The sequence below is a fragment of the Entelurus aequoreus genome, linkage group LG02 (assembly GCF_033978785.1).
Source record: "Entelurus aequoreus isolate RoL-2023_Sb linkage group LG02, RoL_Eaeq_v1.1, whole genome shotgun sequence".
Lineage (NCBI taxonomy): Eukaryota > Metazoa > Chordata > Actinopteri > Syngnathiformes > Syngnathidae > Entelurus > Entelurus aequoreus.
Genome location: NC_084732.1, coordinates 44149953 through 44165688, shown reverse-complemented (window position 1 = coordinate 44165688; position 15736 = coordinate 44149953). Strand labels below are relative to the sequence as shown.

The 15736-nt window shown below is 41.0% G+C and overlaps 1 protein-coding gene across 1 annotated transcript in view; it reads left to right on the top strand.

The window, feature by feature from the left end:
* fes (FES proto-oncogene, tyrosine kinase) overlaps positions 1–15736 on the top strand; it is a 62666-nt gene that overhangs the window by 29144 nt on the left and 17786 nt on the right. The window contains exons 8-11 of the mRNA XM_062067731.1: positions 1441–1621; positions 11889–11960; positions 15301–15489; positions 15576–15698. Of these exons, the coding sequence (XP_061923715.1) occupies positions 1441–1621; positions 11889–11960; positions 15301–15489; positions 15576–15698 (565 nt within the window). The remainder of the gene's footprint in view (positions 1–1440; positions 1622–11888; positions 11961–15300; positions 15490–15575; positions 15699–15736) is intronic.

The following is a 15736-nucleotide window of genomic DNA, read 5'->3' as shown; positions in this document are numbered from 1 at the left end:
AAACTGGAAATTGTGATGTATCATGTTGTATGCTTGCATGTTCGAAATAAACTCAAACTCAACTCAACTCAAATGGGGGACAGGTCTGGACTACAGGCAGGCCAGTATAGTACCCACACTCTTTTACTATGAAGCCACGTTGTCGTAACACGTGACTTGGCATTGTCTTGCTGTAATAAGCAGGGGCGTCCATGATAACGTTGCTTGGATGGCAACATATGTTGCTCCAAAACCTGTATGTAACTTTCAGCATTAATGGTGCCTTCACAGATGTGTAAGTTACCCATGCCTTGGGCACTAATACACCCCCATACCATCACAGATGCTGGCTTTTGAACTTTGCGCCTATAACAATCCGGATGGTTATTTTCCTCTTTGGTACGGTGGACACAACGTCCACAGTTTTCAAAAACAATTTGAAATGTGGACTCGTCAGACCACAGAACACTTTTCCACTTTGCATCAGTCCATCTTAGATGAGCTTGGGCCCAGCGAAACCGGCAGCGTTTCTGGGTGTTGTTGATAAATGGCTTTCGCTTTGCATAGTAGAGTTTTAACTTGCACTTACAGATGTAGTGACGAACTGTAGTTACTGACAGTGGTTTTCTGAAGTGTTCCTGAGCCCATGTGGTGATATCCTTTACACACTGATGTTGCTTTTTGACGCAGTACCGCCTGGGGGATCGAAAGTCCGTAATATCATCGCTTACGTGAGATGGTGAAATTCCTAACCTCCTTGCAATAGCTAGTTGAGAAATGTTGTTATTAAACTGTTGGACAATTTGCACACACATTTGTTCACAAAGTGATGACCCTCGCCCCATCCTTGTTTGTGAATGACTGAGCATTTCATAGAAGCTGCTTTTATACCCAATCATGGCACCCACCTTTTCCCAATTAGCCTGTTCACCTGTGGGATGTTCCAAATAAGCGTTTGATGAGCATTCCTCAACTTTCTCAGTCTTTTTTTAAACAAGTTGCAGGCATCTAATTCCAAATGAGCTAATATTTCCAAAAAATAACTAAAGTTTTCCAGTTTCAACGTTAAGTATATTGTCTTTGCAGTATATTCAATTGATTATAGGTTGAAAAGGATTTGCAAATCATTGTATTTAGTTTGTATTTGCGATTTACACAACGTGTCAACTTCACTGGTTTTGGGGTTTGTTTTAACACATGAACACACACACAGGAACCACAGAGTTTGTACAGTTGAGTACTGGTATCAATTCCTAGGAACTAAGAATTGGTACCGTATTGATTCAAATGTGGAAGGTATCCATCCCCAATGCTGACTGAGGTCATGGCAATGCTAGATGGATTTTTTCCCCCTTCATAATCATTTTCCCTGTAGAACAAACTCTCCTCTCTCTTCACATTTATTTTCTCTGCCTTCTTATCAGCCAAACATCAACAGATACTATAAATTATTGTGCGCAGAATCTACCAACTCAGCAAGAGACATGCTCTGGAGGAGTATCGCCAGCAGGTTGCTCTGTCCCAAGGCAGGAGGGCCAGGCTGGAGGTCCAGAGGCTCATTTTGAAGACAAAGTTGGAGCAGCTGGGCTCCAAAGAACCTCCACCTGCTGTGCCGTTGCAGAACACCGACACTAAACACAACGTACGTTCTGGTAGACGTTCTCTCTTCAACTCTTGTGTATTTTCTGAACAAGCTCTGTGCATTTATGCCTGTGACAGTCAAAAAGTTAGACAAGTTTGTTTAAAACTGTGAGGATTTCTCATCTAAATTAGGGGCGTCCAAACAACGGCCCACCGCATTTGATTTGGCCCGTGAGACGACGGCACAAGTAACATTTCAATTTGGAACCTGGCCGTGCAAGGTGTTTTCATATTAAATTTAAATTCACAGGAGTCCGGCAGGGGAAAATTTGCCGCCATCTTGTGGACAATGTAAGGAACTCGGAGTGGGTGACCAAGATGTGTATTTTCTTGACATATCAAGCACAGCATTTACTTCTTTGGCCCAATCCAAACAACCTTTTCTCGTCATTGTGCAGAAAAAAATTCAACCAGCACAAAAAGTCAACACACATGGTCACACATAACACAACCTGTTCACTGTTCTTTGTGAATATTATGACGAAAAAAACCGATCAACATGAAAAAAAAAATCGAAATTACACCCATTTAAATCCTTTGCAAGGCATAATGGAAACAATGCAAAACACTCTCTCCAAACGTATCCATGTTAGAACTTTTAGCTGCTTGATATTTCTGATTGATTACAAAGCCTTAAAGAGGTCGTCAAGGAAGTAAACAAGGAGTTGAACTTTCACATAATCTTAATATTCAATTATACACAATTATTGATTATCAATCCATTATATTATACAAACACATATATATATATATATATATATATATATATATATATATATATACATATATATATATATATATATATATATATATATGTATATATATATATATATATATATATATATATATATATATATATATATATATTGTATGTATATGTAAAAGTTTGGACACCCCTGATCTAAATAGATTAGATTGTGATTATGTTGGCCGCTTCCAGGTGCTGACGTGTCTAAGTCTGATCTCGCTGTAGCTAATGAAAGCACTTAAAGTTGTACAAATTAAGTTGACTTTTTATGGATGCTTCTCCCACTCTTGAAATATCTCCACTCTCTTTCAACTGGCAGTAAATCATATTTGATTATCTCATCTTTGACAGAAGTTTTTAGGTATTTATGACTCTTTACTGGCTGAGTTTTGAGGAACCCATCAAACCCATCACAAAACTCCTAAATCCATCATTTCGATGAACAGAATAAAATTGTATGACGTAAATTTATACAGGCGCACATAAATATTTGAGCCACGTTGTAAATTATGTTGCAAAGTTTATGAACTTGTAGCAGTTTGCAGTAAACCTACACAAAAAAAACAACTTAAACTGCTCAACACACAAGTCATCTTACAAATGGTCATTATTATCAAAAAGTTGGTCCATTTTGTTCATGTGATTTACAATACTTTAAAGTGTAAATGTTAGGGCTGTTCCGATCCCATATTCATAACGAAGATCGGTTTGGTATAAGCAAAAAGCATCAACTTGGATTTAAAGTGTCCACTATAAGCGCCAATACAAGCAGTCCTGCAGCACGTTTATTTGTGCAAAGCTGGACAGCCAGTTTACATCTGTCCAGCCTCTGTCCTCCAATAATCACACGTTTGGTCTTTTCTCATTTTAAACATGGTAGGCTACACTGTAGGTTACTAGGAGCTAATAGCTACACAGCAGCTGAGCAAATAATAGCACACAAGCTGCACACGTGGCTCGGTTGATAGAGCGGCTATGCCAGCAAGGTTCCAGGTTCGATCCCCGCTTCTGCCATCCTAGTCACTGCCCTTGTGTCCTTGGGCAAGATACTTTACCCACCTTCTCCCAGTGCCACCCACACTGGTTTAAATGTAACTTAGATAATGCGTTTCACTGTGTAAAGCGCTTTGAGTCACTAGAGAAAAGTGCTATACAAAAATAATTCACTTCACTAAAAAGTGTCCATAACAATATTTCTGTCTAAAACAGCACATTTGTCAATATAAACATCCATCCATTTTTGTACCGCTTGCCCCTGTCGTGGTCGCGGCGGGCTGTATCAATCAATCAATCAAAGTTTACTTATTTAGCCCTAAATCACGAGTGTCTCAAAGGGCTGCACAAGCCACGACATCCTCGGCTCAGATCCCACATCAGGGCAAGAAAAAACTCAACCTAATGGGATGACAATGAGAAACCTTGGAGGGGACCGCAGATGTGGGGACCCCCCCTGGGCGACCGGTGCAATGGACGTGGAGTGGATCTAGCTTAATAGTGTGAGAGTCCAGTCCATAGTGGATCTAACATAATAGTGTGAGAGTCCAGTCCATAGTGGATCTAACATAATAGTGTGAGAGTCCAGTCCATAGTGGATCTAACATAATCGTGTTAGAGTCCAGTCCACAGTGGGGCCAGCAGGAGATCATCTTGAGTTGAGACAGGTCAGCAGCGCAGAGACGTCCCCAACTGATGGACAGATGAGTAGCCTAGCCCAACTGCACTTTGGCAGAAGGCAGGGAAGTATCAAATATTTATAGTTGCATATTACATACGTGTACAAATTGTCTGAGGCAGACACGTATTAGAAAGTATCTAGTAACAAACGTGTCCACGTCATTCAACTTACTGTGTCATGAGCTTAACATCATGAACTAGTATGGCCACCATAGTAGGTGTTGGTATCCACTTCATTCCAATTAAAAGACAGCACACATTTGTCATAAATTTTATGTTTTTAATACCTATCTTTGTTTTCTAAGTAATTTCACATGATCAAACCTTTTTGAACATTCCGCACCACAAAATAACAGAAGTATGTACAATAATTCATGCTGCTATCGTATCGTCTTAAAAATCGGTATCGACCAATACTTAAGACTCCAGTATCGGATCGGAAGTGAAAATGTTGACGACCCTCGTATATGTACATGACATAAATGTGGACTGTTGTCACTCTAGTCTGACTTTTCTTACACTTGGATGTCATTGTGCAAACGTTTAAAAGTGTTCCTGAGATAGGACTACACACATAATCACCTCTTTCCTCGAAAAAATTGTTGCACAACAGCTAAATGAACACTTAGTGACTAACAATCTCTGTGAACCTTTTTAATCCGGTTTCAGGGCAAATCACTCTACGGAGACAGCCCTCGCAAAAATGACTAATGATCTATTGCTAACGATGGATTCTGATGCGTCATCTATGTTGCTGCTTCTTGATATTAGCGCCGCTTTCGATACCGTCGATCATAATATTTTATTAGAGCGTATCAAAACATGTATTGGTATGTCAGACTTAGCCTTGTCTTGGTTTAACTCTTATCTTACTGACAGGATGCAGTGCGTCTCCCATAACAATATGACCTCGGACTATGTCAAGGTAACGTGCGGAGTTCCCCAGGGTTCGGTTCTTGGCCCTGCACTCTTTAGTATTTACATGCTGCCGCTGGGTGACATCATACGCAAATACGGTGTTAGCTTTCACTGTTATGCTGATGACACCCAACTCTACATGCCCCTAAAGCTGACCAACACGCCGGATTGTAGTCAGCTGGAGGCGTGTCTTAATGAAAGTAAACAATGGATGTCCGCTAACTTTTTGCAACTCAACGCTAAGAAAACGGAAATGCTGATTATCGGTCCTGCTAGACACCGACATCTACTTAATAATACCACCTTAACATTTGACAACCAAACAATTACACAAGGCAACTGTGTAAAGAATCTGGGTATTATCTTCGACCCAACTCTCTCGTTTGAGTCACACATTAAGAGTGTTACTAAAACGGCCTTCTTTCATCTCCGTAATATCGCTAAAATTTGTTCCATCTTGTCCACTAGCGACGCTGAGATCATTATTCATGCGTTCGTTACGTCTCGTCTCGATTACTGTAACGTATTATTTTCGGGTCACCCTATGTCTAGCATTAAAAGATTACAGTTGGTACAAAATGCGGCTGCTAGACTTTTGACAAAAACAAGAAAGTTTGATCATATTACGCCTATACTGGCTCACTTGCACTGGCTTCCTGTGCACTTAAGATGCGACTTTAAGGTTTTACTACTTACGTATAAAATACTAAAAGGTTTAGCTCCAGCCTATCTCGCCAATTGTATTGTACCATATGTCCCGACAAGAAATCTGCGTTCAAAGAACTCCGGCTTATTAGTGATTCCCAGAGCCAAAAAAAAGTCTGCGGGCTATAGAGCGTTTTCTAGTCGGGCTCCAGTACCCTGGAATGCCCTCCCGGTAACAGTTAGAGATGCTACCTCAGTAGAAGCATTTAAGTCCCATCTTAAAACTCATTTGTATACTCTAGCCTTTAAATAGACCCCCCTTTTTAGACCAGTTGATCTGCCATTTCTTTTCTTCTCTCCTCTTCTACCCTGTCCCTTGGGAGGGGGAGTTGCATAGGTCCGGTGGCCATGGATGAAGTGCTGGCTGTCCAGAGTCGGGACCCCGGGTGGACCACTAGCCTGTGCATCGGTTGGGGACATCTCTGCGCTGCTGACCCGTCTCCGCTCGGGATGGTTTCCTGCTGGCCCCACTATGGACTGGACTCTCGCTGATGTGTTGGATCCACTGTGGACTGGACTTTCACAATATTATGTCAGACCCACTCGACATCCATTGCTTTCGGTCTCCCCTAGAGGGGGGTGGGGGTTACCCACATATGCGGTCCTCTCCAAGGTTTCTCATAGTCATTCACCGACGTCCCACTGGGGTGAGTTTTTCCTTGCCCGTATGTGGGCTCTGTACCGAGGATGTCGTTGTGGCTTGTGGAGCCCTTTGAGACACTTGTGATTTAGGGCTATATAAATAAACATTGATTGATTGATTGATTTTGTTAGCTTTGTGTATTAATTTAACCAGTGTTTTCAACAAATATGACACATCATCTGAATAATATATGGCAGCTTTTATAGGCGGCTTGCGTGAGGATTTTGATATCCACTCGTAAAAAATAACTACTTAAGAACATTAGCACTTTAGTGCAGCTTTTAGTTCTTTACAGTATGGTCTCAATACTCATTTGTACTACTGTACTTTCAATATAACCAATTCTGCTAAATACACTGGAGATGTTGATAAGCATCCCAAACTCTACATATTATGTTTTTAATATATTAAAGTTACGTTAGCATCGTAGCTAATTACCCATTCATTGAATTCAACCTAGTGATTGATTGATTGAATTGTATTGAGCGTTAACGATCCCCAATACTCATCTCAAAAATTGAGTTTATGAACTGGCAGTTGTAGTGCCAGCCTGGTCCTTGTCTAACAGCGGGCGCTATTAAGCCATCATAAAAACCACATGTGTCAAACTCAAGGCCCGGGGGCCATGTCTGGCCCACCACATCATTTTATGTGGCCCGTGAAAGCCTGAAATTGTATATCTTTTAAAAGTTACCTAATATTGAAACACATATTATATTATCAAACATTACAAAAACAATTTTTTAAAATAAAAATAAATACTTTAAAATCTGCTTGACTTATGATTTTTAAGCAAGTTATCCATCAAATTGTACACTGTAATATTTATTTTTTCTGAAAAAAACTGTCGTCAGAATTTTACCATAAAAATAAGAAAACAAAAATTGTGGTTTTGTTTTCCATTGACAGTAATACACAGTAAAACAACTATAGATTTTACAGTACAAACAGTGGTACTGTTTTTCCATTTCCATGTATTAATTGTAAACAACATTGTACATTTTACCGTTGTCATGATCTGTGGTCTAGATCATGTTGTGTTTGGTTATGGTCTGTTGGTTTTTGGACGACATTAGTTCCTGTTTTTGTGCACTCTTGTTTGTTTTGGTTTCCATGACTACTCATTCGTTTCACCTACCTTATGCACGCATCTGTTCTAATCATGATATTATTTAAGCCTGTCTTTGGCAGTTAGTCTGCCTGGCGACATTACTCTGTGTTTGCTCTGTCCATGCCATAGTTCTTGTTCATAGTTCATGCTGCTCTTTTCAAGCCACAGTAAGTGTTGTTTGTTTTTCATAGTTTACGTCAAAGTGTTAGTTTTGTTCCCTGCGCCAAGTTTGTGCCTTCGCCCTTGTGCGCCTTTTTGTTATCACCTCTTTTTATAGTCAAGATTAAACCATGTTCCTACCTTCTACCGGTGTCCGGTCTAGCCCGCTTGCATCCCGGGAGAACAAATCTCGCAGCATGCTGCGTAAAAATCCACGTCCTGACAACCGTAACAATTTGGCAATTGAACTGTCAGTTTTTTACCGTAAAATCTACAGATTTTCTTTTTACAGTGTACATAAAAAATATGTATAATAATATATAATAGTTTAATTAGGCAATTCATATTTATATTTTTATTTCAATCAATCAATCAATGTTTATTTATATAGCCCTAAATCACAGGTGTCTCAAAAGGCTGTACAAGCCACAACGACATCCTCGGTATAGAGCCCACATACGGGCAAGGAAAACTCACCCCAGTGGGACGTCAATGTGAATGACTATGAGAAACCTTGGAGAGGACCGCATATGTGGGTAAACCACCCCATCCCCCCCCCCCCCCCCCCTCTAGGGGAGACCGAAAGCAATGGATGTCGAGTGGGTCTGACATAATATTGTGAAAGTCCAACACATCAGCGAAAGTCCAGTCCATAGTGGGGCCAGCAGGAACCATCCCGAGATGAGACGGGTCAGCAGCGTAGAGATGTCCCCATCCGATGCACAGGCTAGCGGTCCACCCCGGGTTGGGAGCAGAGTAGAAAAGAAAAGAAAAGAAAAGAAACGGCAGATCAACTGGTCTAAAAAGGGAGTCTATTTAAAGGCTAAAGTATACAAATGAGTTTTAAGATGAGACTTAAATGCTTCTACTGAGGTAGCATCTCTAACTTTTACCGGGAGGGCATTCCATAGTATTGGAGCCTGAATAGAAAACGCTCTATAGCCCGCAGACTTTTTTTGGGCTCTGGGAATCACTAATAAGCCGGAGTTCTTTGAACGCAGATTTCTTGCCGGGACATATGGTACAATACAATCGGCAAGATAGGCAGGAGCTTGACCGTGTAGTATTTTATACGTAAGTAGTAAAACCTTAAAGTCGCATCTTAGGTGCACAGGAAGCCAGTGCAAGTGAGCCAGTATAGGCGTAATATGATCAAACTTTCTTGTTTTTGTCAAAAGTCTAGCAGTCGCATTTTGTACCATCTGTAATCTTTTAATGATAGACATAGGGAGGCCCGAAAATAAAACGTTACAGTAATCGAGACGAGATGTAACGAACGCATGGATAATGATCTCAGCATCGCTTGTGGACAAAATGGAACGAATTTTAGCGATATTACGGAGATGAAAGAAGGCCGTTTTAGTAACACTCTTAATGTGTGACTCAAACGAGAGAGTTGGGTCGAAGATAATACCCAGATTCTTTACCGAGTCGCCTTGTTTAATTGTTTGGTTGTCAAATGTTAAGGTGGTATTATTAAATAGATGTCGGTGTTGAGCAGGACCGATAATCATCATTTCCGTTTTCTTAGCGTTGAGTTGCAAAAAGTTAGCGGACATCCATTGTTTAATTTCATTAAGATACGCCTCCAGCTGACTACAATCCGGCGTGTTGGTCAGCTTTAGGGGCATGTAGAGATTTATATATTATTCACTCTTACATGCGGCCCTCTGAGGGCAGCCATAACTGCGATGTGGCCCTCAATAAAAGGGTTTATATAATAAACCCTTGTTGGAACAAGTGGAATCACAAATACTGTATGCACAGTAGACCGGATAGTAACTCTATTATATACAGTATCTATCAACTTATCAAGAGTTCAATGGTTTATGTACAAATTATTTGGCATTTCTCTTTTGTGATAATGACTTCAGAAGCTCTGCTTTTAATGTTTTGACTGTCCAGAGAAATGTATCATACATCACAATACCCATCAATTGTCCTAGTCTTAGTAAAATAAGTAAAATTTAGGGCTGTCAAATGTAATGCATTACCTCAAGTGATTACCACAAAAATATTGCATTAATCATACAGTATATATAAATGCAGATGAATTACCAGGTAGAGACAATACCCACCCAGAGTTGATCATACACCAAAGTGAAAGAACATCTCATTGGCTATTCTCGTTCTTTTCATCATGTTTCCGGAGGTCAAAGCTCCCAAAGATCTGGCGCCGTGCTTCAGTCATAGCCTTGCCAAAGCCTAACAAACCCACTGAAGAGCCAAAGTCCTATAGGCCCATCTCCCTGCTTTGTGTCCCATATAAGATCCTAGAGAGGCTGATCCACTGCCGCATCGAGCAAGTGGCGGACCCACAACTTCCACTGGAACAAGCTGGCTTCTGTTGAGGCAGGTCAACAGTGGACCAAGTCACACTACTCATCCAGGACATCGAGGACAGCTTCCAGTATAACAACAAAGCTAGAGTAGGGTTCCTGGAACTGACAGCCGCTTATGACACTGTGTAGCAAGACGACTTCATCTAAAATTGTTGAGAACAATCCCAAATCGGCTCACGGTTTATTATGGAGACCCTAAGTAACCGTAGCTTCAGCCTACAAACCAGCGATGGCCAGACTAGTAGGCTCAGAAGGCTGAAGAACGGTGTTCCGCATGGTTTTGTCCTCTCACCAATGCTGTTTAACATCTATTGTATATTCATGACCTGCTTAACATAACATCCGACAGGTTTGGCTATGTGGACGACTTAGCCATCATGCTCCGTTTCCCAACATGGAAGGCGATGTAAGATGGCCTCAAACGAAATATGGGCATCCTGGCTGACTACGTCCAGAAGTGGCACCTGCAACTCAGCATGGGCAAAAATGTCAGCAACTTTCCACCTCTACAACCAGGGAGCAAGAAGGGAACTGGATGTGCATGTCGGCAAGAACCGTCTGGAGTTCCACTAAGTACCTAAGTACCTCGGTGTGCGCTTACACCGGACACTCTCCTACAAGCACCATCTGGATGAAGTAAAAACCAAGACAACAGCAAGAGTATCCGCCTCCTGGCAGGTTCGACTAGGGGAGCTTCCCCCCAGACCCTACGCATATCAACGCAAGTCTTGGTCCTACCTGTAGCTGAATACTGCGCCCCCGTCTGGAGCAGAAGTCCACATGTAAACAAGGTTGATACTGTCATCAACAACGCCCCCACAGATAATAACTGGTTGCCTGAAACCCACTCCTGTGTCCCACCAGCCAGTCATGGTGAGAATCGCCCCAGCCAGTCTCCAACAGGATGCAGCTACCCTCTCCTCAGCAAGGAAAGGCCAAAAGTACGAGTGGCACATCCTGCACAAAGCCACAACAACACTGGCTCCACCATGCAGACTGAAGTCTCACCATCCTTGCAACAAGGCAGCACAAGAGATGCTACAGTCGATCCCTGAGGACCTGTCCAGAGATGCCTGGTTGGCAGCTTCCTGGAAGCAGTCATGGGAGACGGCTGGGCGCTCCCGCATCCAACAAAACATCCTAAAAGGACAAGACTTGCCACGTCATCTATGGACCCTGCTGAACCGCCTGCGCACTGGATTTGGATGTTCCAAGTCATCTATAAAGAAGACAGTGCGGCATGCGAGTGTGGCGAGCCTGAGCAGACTGAAGAGCACTTCATCACTGGCTGCCCCCTATACAGCCCGCCCTCAGAATCCAGTCTCTTCCACTTAGGACCAGAGACGAGGGCATGGCTACATCGCACTTAGTTGGCCATCTGATCAGGGGCACCGCTAGGGATTTTGGGCCCCATGAAAAGAATCTTTACAGGGCCCCCAACACAGCGGCAACATTATAATTTCATCATCATTAGGGGCCTCTCTGGGCCCCCCCTCCATCATGGGCCCCTAGAATCCGTCTCCTTTACCCCCCCCCCCCCCCCTTTTCGGCGCCCCTGCATCTGATGGTATACGAAATAACATTCAATTCACAATAGTTATATGTTTCCGATTCAAAATCGATTAAAAATGTTTTCAAATATTTTTTTAATCCACACATTTACGAGAAAAAAAAAGAATGACAATACAATTGCATTTGTTTCAAAACATTTGGATCATCTTTAAGATAAATTACAATTATGTAACCATTTATAAATAATAAATAACCATTTACTGTGATTGATCGTGAATAATCCAATTTCAAAGGAGTGATTAATCTGATTAAAAAATTAATAATTTGACAGCACTAGTAAAAATATGTAAGCACATTCTATGTTGCCTTTGTCTAAAGGGCTTAATAAACAATGAACTTCCATACTTGAAGATGTTCAGAGTGACCTGCATGTTTTTCTCTGCATCTGCTTTTCAGGACAACAACCAAATGCCATCCAAGCTCTTCGAGAACGGGTTCAAAAACAACCTGTTTAATCCCAAAAGTGAAGTAAGTCAAACACTTTATCACGAAGAAGTTTAATATACATCAGGTGCACAATCTAATGAGTTCTAACACAGCAGCTGTATTCACTGGCCGTTCTAGTATTAATGGCACCCATTTGGTCGTTTTAACATACATGTTTTTTTTACCAGCGCTCCTTAGAGAATGCCACCATGGTTAATTGCCCATGTGACCGTTGTCAAACCTCCCTCACCCCCCAAAAAAACATCACTAGCTATATCAGCAATTCTACTTTTCTAAAAATAATAACGCTCACTTTTGACAGACAGTCAGAGGTTCAATATTATTTTAACAATTTGTTATTGTGGGTGTGATCTGCAGTCCGCACCGTACTCACAGTGCCAATCAAAACCCAGCCTCATTATCTTTTGTAAAAGCAGAACATCTCTTTAGATGGGGCAAGTGTACCTAATGAAGTATCCAGTGTGTATTAATGTTGCATCAGTCTCTATTTTGTTAAACCATATAATAAACAGTTCATCATCTTTTGGTGGTTTAAAAAAATGCCAGCAATGCCACTTTCACTTTCTAAAGCTCCTAAAGGCAGCAGAGGGTTAGGTTGGATTATTTGATTTGTTGACAACATTGACCTTGGTGCAATGAAAATAAATTCAACAACACAAGCCCTGTGCACAGAGGTGTTGCACCAAATTCTGGGCTCCCGTACAAAAGACTACCATAGGGCCCTCCATTCTACACTAAATCCAATGTTGCTGCCCCATCCGCACCAAAAACGATGATTTTAATCAAAACCATCTTTTTTAAAACACATGTACAAACCTCAATTAGGATTTTCTTCTTTTAAATATGGGATTAATATTAAAGTGGCGAGAATCTGCATTTTGATAATCATTGTCAAGTCACTTAAATACAATTTTAATATGTTAAGTTTTTCTTTACTTCAGAGTGTGAAGTAGAGACGAGCTGTTGTCATCAGTTGATGATATAAATCATAATAATACATCATTATTATTATGATAATATTATTATTATTAGTGCATGTACTTGGGGTTAAGTCTCCCCCTGTCTTTAAAACCAAGTGAAGTATCTGTTTCAAACTGGAATCGAGGGTACTTGAACGCAACACAGTGATGTGCAATGAGATGCAAAAGGGAATCTTGTAACTAACTTTCTCCTATGCTGCCATATATAGATGTATTATATTTTATTTTTTAAATTTTTTCAATCACCTTAACATTGTTCCAAAATGCTGGTGTTGTGTGTGAATGTTTAAAGGTGAGCTTTGACAACATTATGATCAGGGGCGTAGCACCAAATTCTGGGCCCCCATGCACAAGACTCCTAAAAGGCCCCCATCCCACCCTCCCACTCTAAACCCAAATGTCGCTGACCCATATACAGGGCTCAAATTTAACCACAGCAGGCAATTGCCGCGACCGCCCTCTCATTTGCCGTAGTGCCCTAAAAAATGTACCATCATTCGCGGTAATAACTTGTCGTGTCCACCCTTGACTTTTTACTTGTTAATGGACAAAACATCTATTTGTCCACGGCATAATGATAATTCGCGTAAATTAACAAATCCAGGTCCGTCATTTGTTACTGCGTTTCAGGCGACACTAGCCAGGCGCATGCGCACTAACGTCGTTTGACTTATCAATCATGGCAAACCATTAACGCCAACATTGCTACGGGGTACCCCTCGGAGTATTGTTAGTCAACAGCCATACATGTCACACTAAGAGTGACCATATAAACAACGCCAACACTGTCATAAGCCGGTGCCATATAGTGAGACCACACTAAACAACAATGCCAATTAACTTTCGGGAGAATATTTGCACCGCAACGCAACATAAAAACAACATAACACTTTCCCAGAATTCCTTGCAGCACCAACTACAGCCATTTCCCCTCGCTTCCCGCCGTGTGTTTAGATGGAGACAGGTGTGGACAATATTGAAGACACTTATCCCCACACTAAAAGTATACAGCAAAGGAGAAAAACTGTATGATGTTGCTTTCATTTTGTCAATACAGCGTCTATCAGCTGCTGTGACTAAGAATTAACAAGGTGAAGAAACACGCTGTCACTCCTGGTTTTTTTGTTGTTGGCCAAACTGTTGTACTGAACCACAAGGGGGTGTTAGAGAAGAACAAAGCTTATTTATTAGACTTTGTCTCCATTAGCCAAACTGCTTTGTGTTTTATTTAGATTTTTTTTTTACATTACTCGTTTTTTTCATGTCACAGATGTATTACTTTAAAAACCATTTGACATATCATTTTGTTAATGTTTTATTGTGTGTAGTTAATTTCTATATGACATATTTCTGCTCAAACTCATAATGGATAACTTTAAAAATAAATGTAAAATAAAAATACTTCCCTCTATCAAAAGGTAAAAATAGATATAAAAGCATCATGAAATTACAAAAAGCTGACAAGTTTATACTAATAATGAATTTTAAAAAAACGGTATATGTATGCATGCATGCTTTGGAGCCCCTGCCTGGAAAGAAAATAATGTTTGCCTTGGTGCCCTTCTAACCTTTAAGGCAACACTTGCCTTGACCTTAAAAAAATTAAATTCGAGGCCTGCATATACACACACTTGGTATGTTTACATGCACAAAAAATAAAATTTTTGCATGAGATTTGGTTTAAAACCAGCTTTTTCTCCCTCTGTCTTTAACACCAAGTGATGTCTCTGTTTCTAACTTTAATCAACGGTCTTTGAACGCACCACGGTAACGTGCAATGAGATGCAAACTTTAAATATGTACATAACTTTCTCCTATGCTGCAACAGATAGATTTTTTTTTTTTATATCTTTCTTCTATCACTTCATCCTTGTTCCAAAATGTTGGTGTTGTGTGTGAATGGTGAGCTTTGATGACGGTAGGACATCTGCGTTCAGCAAAGTGTTCGAAGTAATGTTTACCTCTATCTCTCCAGGTGAAAGTAACTGTTAACGAACAAACCAGTTAGATATTCCTAATTTGATTGAAGCTATATTTAGCTATATTTATTTCATATTAACCTATTTATTAAAATGGCAGAAAAAAAAAACTTTGCAGAAACCCAAAGGCCCCCCTGTGCTTGTGGCCCCAGTACAACATCCCCACTTACACTATATTCAACGCTCCTGCAAGTGCATGCTTATTTTTATTTGAGTTCAGACAAAAGCTGAGTTTAAAATGCTATAAAATAATATGACAAGGGTGCCCAATAAGTTTAGTGCAAGTAAACATGACACACTTTGCTGCCAAACATCTTTAATTGCAGAGTTCAAAATCCCTTTTTTTTGTTTATTCTATGATTGACATCATCTCTACAGACTACTCTCTCCTGTGTGCACCAGCTCAAGTCAGTGGATCGTCCACTGGAGCAGCAGGCCTGGTACCACGGCGCCATTCCCAGGCTGGAGGTCGAGCAGCTGCTTCAATGTGATGGTGATTTCCTCGTGAGACAAAGTCTAGAAAAACACGGCTATGTGCTCTCTGTCCTCTGGGAAGGATCCTGCAAGCATTTCCTCATCCACAACACGGCCGTAAGTGACCTCCTAGCATGGGATGACGAATGTCCTCTCAGGTATTGAGCTCACTCTCTCTGTGAATGCTTTTGGATGTGATGAAGAATCAGTACCGCTTGGACGGGGAGAGCTTCTGCAGCGTCCCGCAGCTGATCCATCATCTGCTGTCCTCACAGCAGCACATCACCAAGAAGTATAATATACAGCTGAAGAAACCTGTGCTTAAGGTGTTGCATCGTTTTTGCCTCTGTATCATCACTCACTT